The 6,111-nt window shown below is 44.6% G+C and overlaps 1 protein-coding gene across 1 annotated transcript; it reads left to right on the plus strand.

Moving 5' to 3' along the window:
* Window positions 1–1,011: 1,011 nt before the first annotated feature.
* SARC_09238 (hypothetical protein) lies at window positions 1,012–5,576 on the plus strand (the record flags this gene model as incomplete). The annotated part of the gene is made up of 3 exons (XM_014296752.1): window positions 1,012–3,602; window positions 4,594–4,747; window positions 5,366–5,576. The coding sequence occupies 3 exons, from the start codon at window positions 1,012–1,014 to the stop codon at window positions 5,546–5,548; spliced, it is 2,928 nt and encodes a 975-aa protein (XP_014152227.1). The 3' UTR covers window positions 5,549–5,576.
* Window positions 5,577–6,111: the final 535 nt, after the last annotated feature.

Below are 6,111 nucleotides of genomic sequence, written 5' to 3' on the forward strand. Positions count from 1 at the left end.
TAATAGTAACTAATACTTACTACATACAAATAAAACAGANATATATATATATATATATATATATATATATATATATATATATATATATATAGAAGGATATAAATAATCATATCACCCTGTAAAGCGCGGTCCTCGCGCCAGTATGCAAGAGTATGCACTGTACGACAGTTTCGTAAATACTTTATCTGTGATATTTAACGTAAAAATATTATATGCTGAACCTCATGTGTAATGTAAATAGTGTATTTTAAAAATCACGTTAACATTCATCTGCTATTGACGCAGTAGTTAATACTATTTTATATAAATATATACTTCGCCTGACGCCACCTATAGAGTATAATTTTACAGTTTTACAGAGGCAACAGCTCTCGGCCCTCGGGTTGTCCTGACGGCGGACGTTGTTTATCTGATTTTCTGGCCAACAGCTGATTAATGTCACCAGAAATAAAGCAAAATATAAGCACCAATAGAATACGGAAAATGTTTATATGACCAATAGAATTGATTTTTTAATGTTTTAAACTAATCAGGAGCCCTACGCGAAACTTCTCGACAACCCCCCCAAAAATCATAAATGTTTCTCAAAAAATTACACGTGTACTATTTGCCCTGAGAAACAAAGTAAATATTGCAAACACATGGGAGATGGTCATTGTTTTCAATAGTTCTCATTTTGTATAGTACTTGCCAACGCTATTTATTATCTTATCCATCTTATGCATCGGTGCCCGCAGTTTCCTGTGTATATCATACCATCCAGTTTCAACGCCATAGTTAACGTCAAGCTGGATCCATATACTCCATTTACCGCTATATACAATACTGGACACATCTGCTCAACAGATCTGCCAGCCCCTACAAGTTATTGTGGCGTAAACTCGACCTATTACAAAACGTTTAACGCTTCCGGCGTGGCACCCAATCGACACCGTGGATATCTCACCAGACAACAATCATGGCGGTCTCGCTAGCTCAGTACACACACAGAACACTCTTCTCACATCTGATATGGGCTCTAGCCCTGTACCGGCGGTGACATCGCATGCAGCAAACATACAGAACGGTGATACGAATACCAATGCTAGTGTAATAGGCATACCCAACCACACAAACAATACTGTGATGGATGCGCAGACAAGCGTTGGCGGTGTTGCTATAGCAACTGCAGATAGTGCTGCAAAGGTGTCGGGTCAAATGCCTGCGGCAGCTCAAAGTGTGCCTGGATATCACACAACATCAACATCCCAGGTGCAGATATCGACACAACAGGCAGTACAGGGCCAAGGACAAGTACCTGGAAACATTCAGGTGGCGAATACGAACACCTATACTCAAGAAACCACACCTGGGCAACACACCGCATTTGCACAGGTGAGCTCAGCTACTACTAGTGCGGCGAAGATAGCTTCACATCAGTCTCCCACACTCAGTGCTACAGAGCCTACTCCCTCGACTGAGCCTGGAGCTAAGGGTGTGGAAGTATCATCAGCACTGCAGCAGGGGCAGACACAGACACGTGGGACTGTGAATAGTACGCTATCGACACAGCTACCAATGCACACTACGTTGCAGATGCAAGCTCAGGCGCACATGACAACGTACCAATCTCAACAACCACAGCAAACCACACACACGCCGCCACAGACATATACACAACCTCAGCCACAACAGCAACAACCACAAAGTAGCATACCCAGCCAGCCCGTGCAGCAAAATCAGGCCACGACCCAGGGACAGGTACAGACGCATTCATACACTCAGCAGCAACAGCAAGGACCCCCGCCACAAGCACAAGGCATACAACCAGTACAAAGCCAGAATGCTATATACACATACCAGGGAAAACAGGCACGCGTATCTCCACTGGCGCCACCTCAGACCTTTGCACAACCACAGGCGAACACGTACACACAAGCACAGCCAACTGCATACACACCAACCCAACCGCAAGCATACACACAGCAACCGATGAATACGTACGTACAGCCCCAGGCCAAGTCGAGTACGCCAACGATGCAGGCCCAATCACACATGCAGCCACAGACACACGTACAAACACAGACGCAAGCATTCACCCCGACATCGACATCGACACAGGCAAACGTATCGCCTCAAGTGCAGGCACAAGGGCTGGTGAAGACGGGGGGTGGACCAGTACCAGCAAGCCATACAAATGTAACTTCAAATATGAGTGTGAAAGGGAGCGCAAACACAGCCGGTAACACCGGTGTGACTTCGAATAGACCCTCGAATGCAAGCTCGACTTCGATGCCCGCGCAGAGCCCCTACATGCACACCAATATGGGCACCTCCTCACCCACACCCACAACGAATACGAATCAGGGCAATGCCAGCCCTATACCCAATACTACGGGCGCATACGCTTACACCACAGCACCCACTTTGAATGCACCAGGTGCAGGTCCCAATGCCACGACCACGTACAAACCTACACCCGGTTCAAATGCAGGCAGTCCGACTGTTGGGGCGACTTCGCGCATGAGTGCGAGTACGGCCTCAGGCGCAAGCCCTGGTACGGTTACGTGTATGGGAACTGTTCTTATGAAAGGTGTGAGCCCTATGTCTGGTGCTGCTACACAGGCCAATGCGTCCGTTAATGGGACAAATGGGACAGCCCCTTTTCCTATGGCCACCAGCCCAGCCCCGGCTTCAACCATGACCGGTGGTGTGGGAAGGGCCAGTGGCAGTGGTGGAGTACCGCCGTTGTATGCCGCTAGTAATACGTTCACTCAGACGGCTGGGGGGAATGCGAATACTACTGCCAACACGACCAACACAAACACGTACACCCAGAAGAACACCACATATGCGCCCAGCAATACGTATGCACAGGCCACCACGCCTGCAGGCGCACCTGCCGGTACCCTTACCTACGCCCAGAATACGGTCCAGGCCAAAACGGTACCAAATTCTGGGCAAACAGGTGCGACATTGGGGGCAAGGGTCAAGGACGAGCCGATGGCCAAGCCTTTGTCGGCCCAGGAGTTGGCAGCCCAGTCTCTGGCGTCGGCGGGATATGGTACTAGCACCCTGAATACGAACACAGGTGCAGGTGTAGGAACCAATCAGAGGAGTACAGCATCTCCGGGTCCTCAGAATACCACTATGTCCACAACATATACAACTGGGGCTACGACTGCTAGTAGTAGTGCGTATGGGAGTATACCTCCGGTGACGGCCGCCCCGACGCATCCTACGCAGGCGTATACATACACAACCACAAGTACAAGCACGGTCCCAGGCACAAGTACAAGTGCAAACACAAATATGAACACAGACACACATATGAACTCAAATACTATCCCCTCACTCAACACACCCATTGGCAGTCCTACGGCCCTAAACCAGGGCATGAAGATGGGGGGCTCCAGTACGAGTGCCAACGGTGGATACACAAAACCCAATGTTATACCCACGAGTGCGAATGGGGCCAAACCTTCCTACCCTGCGGGGCCTAAATTAGGGCCTACGACGTCAACGAGTTCGATGATGACAACGGCGGTGGGGATGGAGAGTGATGTGGAGATCCCTGGCGAAAATAAAGAGGTGCGCAGGGCTCACCACAATGCCTTGGAACGGTATGTGCTTGAATATATATGTAGATGTGTGCATGTGTATATACGCACACTTTTTATATCTATACCTAGACATCCTTGATAGATATATATATGTGTGTATGTATCATATCTAGGTTGGGGATCTATAATCATGTTTCATGTATTTGAATGTGGATGCACACATAAAGACGCTTAAAAATTTACTATTGATATTCAGTTACTAAGGCCAACTGTACATTGGAGTATTGGTGTGTAGCATCCGATACCTTTTATATTGCACTATATTACTCTTCCGTCAAATGATATACCTCCTATCACATAACGTGAGCTTGGTTGGGGGTGCAGTGTGTGTGCGTTCAGGTTTGGTTGACTGATGTGCACCTGCGCCTGCAGTAAAGCTCCTCACAGTCGTCTATGCCATCTGCTCGTGCACAATCATGATCTGTTTCGCGTTAGGGTGGTGATGAATGGACCATATTCCAGGCAACTAGGTATAAGCATGGAGTGTGTGTGTGTGCGGGGTGTTTTGTTAAGATATGTTGGCAGACTTGTTGAGTGGTACGGTGTATGGCTGATTGTGTGTACGTAAGTACTATGGGACAATTGGCGGGTGGCCTATGTCTGCACTGTTCCAAATAGGGCTTATGTGCATTCCATATGAACACATCCATGTAAATCAGAATGTGTGCTGTGCAAGCCTTGTAACGAGTAGGACTATCTCTCGTCGTATAACTAGCCGTCGTGCATGTCCGTGTGCGCATTGGACAAGCCTTATAACAAGCAGAACTAACACTGTAAGAAGCCTCACTGCATACTAGTATGCTCGCCAGACAGGCCTTATATCGAGCTGGACTAACTCATTGTATGTGTAGCTTATATACGCGCCTACGTGCACATTTGTCAATAACATCAGCGATGTTCGGGCCACCAGTTTTCAGATGTGAATATACGGTAATTCAATTTTGTTTACTGCCAATATACCCGATCCGTACCCTATTCTCTTCCATCTCAGGAAACGGAGGGACCACATTAAGGAGAGCTTCACCAGTTTGCGTGATCAAGTGCCGCAGCTCAACGGTGAGAAGTCCAGTAGGGCCGCCATCCTAAACTCCGCACGCGACTATATCACTGTGCTCAAGGGCACCAATGGGCAGGTGGAGGCTGAGGTGAGGCTGAGTTAGTGCGAGTGGGATGGGTTGTGTAGAAGCACGTGTATGTATCTATGTATATAGATGGAGGGTTTTGCTGGTATGTTGGCTTGAGTGTGTATATATATAAATATTTAATTGGAATGTATGTGACAATATATGTACATATGCAATTTGTCTATATAAATGTATATGTGCATACATGGTGATAATATGTGCGAATAAAACAGCGTTTGTATGCTCATATATATTAGTATCATGCTCATATACAAATTAATATTATGCTCATATATATATATTAGTTTTATGCTCATATATAGTGTAGTAATATGCTCGTATATGTATAGTAATATGCTCGTATATGTATTAGTATCATGCTCATACATATTAGCAGTATGCTTAGATACATGAGTAAAATGCCTTTATATATGTGAGAGTGGGCATCTATGTCAGTGTGTAACCACCCATATCCAAATATGTATCCGGGACGCGTCTCACGCATATTTCAGGGTTATAGGGTTTGATTGTGATATATATATAAGTGTATCTACACAGCCAGTACTACACCATGAGATATGCAAGCACATGCATACAAGAACAAGTACAAACTCGTACTACTCTGTATCCCCTATCTAGGTCGATTCACTTACAAAAGAAAATATGTCTCTGCTTGACCAAATTCGCGCGCTTGAAGCGGCGATCGGACCTGCGGCGGAACCAGTGTACCCGGGAGGTCCGAATTGTCATACCACTGAGGCATCCCCTTATGCATTTCAGGGCCTGAATGGCCCTGTTCTTAATCAAGGGGGCTTGCCATAAATGGGATGCAAAATAAATTTATAATGAGATAAAAATAAAATTATAAAATTATATAAAAGATTGCAACGCATATGTAATAGTAGAATGGTTGAGTTGATTGGGGCAACGGAGCACACAGCTGCTCATAATATACAGGAAACAGCATCCTACGATACCACTCGCAGAAAGAATGGTTCCGAAATAATCAACAATACAACAAAAATGTAAATGAACACGCGTGTATATTTAAATAGAATGTATATATGTGCATGCAAAATATACATCAAGATATGCGAGTATGTAAAAACTATATTAATATGTGAATATATATACATTTACATCTTTCTAAGTCTATATAGTACATGTACATATAAATACACGTATTATATGTATATATATTTAAATATATATATATATAGTATACACACACATATATATATTATATATATATATGATATACATATATGTGTGAGTATATATGTATGTATTGAAATTATAGATGAAAATATGTATCTATATATACATATGTGTGTGTGTGTGTGTGTGTGTGTTTGTGTGTGTATATATAAGAAAATAAGAATATA

This window comes from Sphaeroforma arctica, assembly GCF_001186125.1.
Source record: "Sphaeroforma arctica JP610 unplaced genomic scaffold supercont1.915, whole genome shotgun sequence".
Classification (NCBI taxonomy): Eukaryota; class Ichthyosporea; order Ichthyophonida; genus Sphaeroforma; species Sphaeroforma arctica.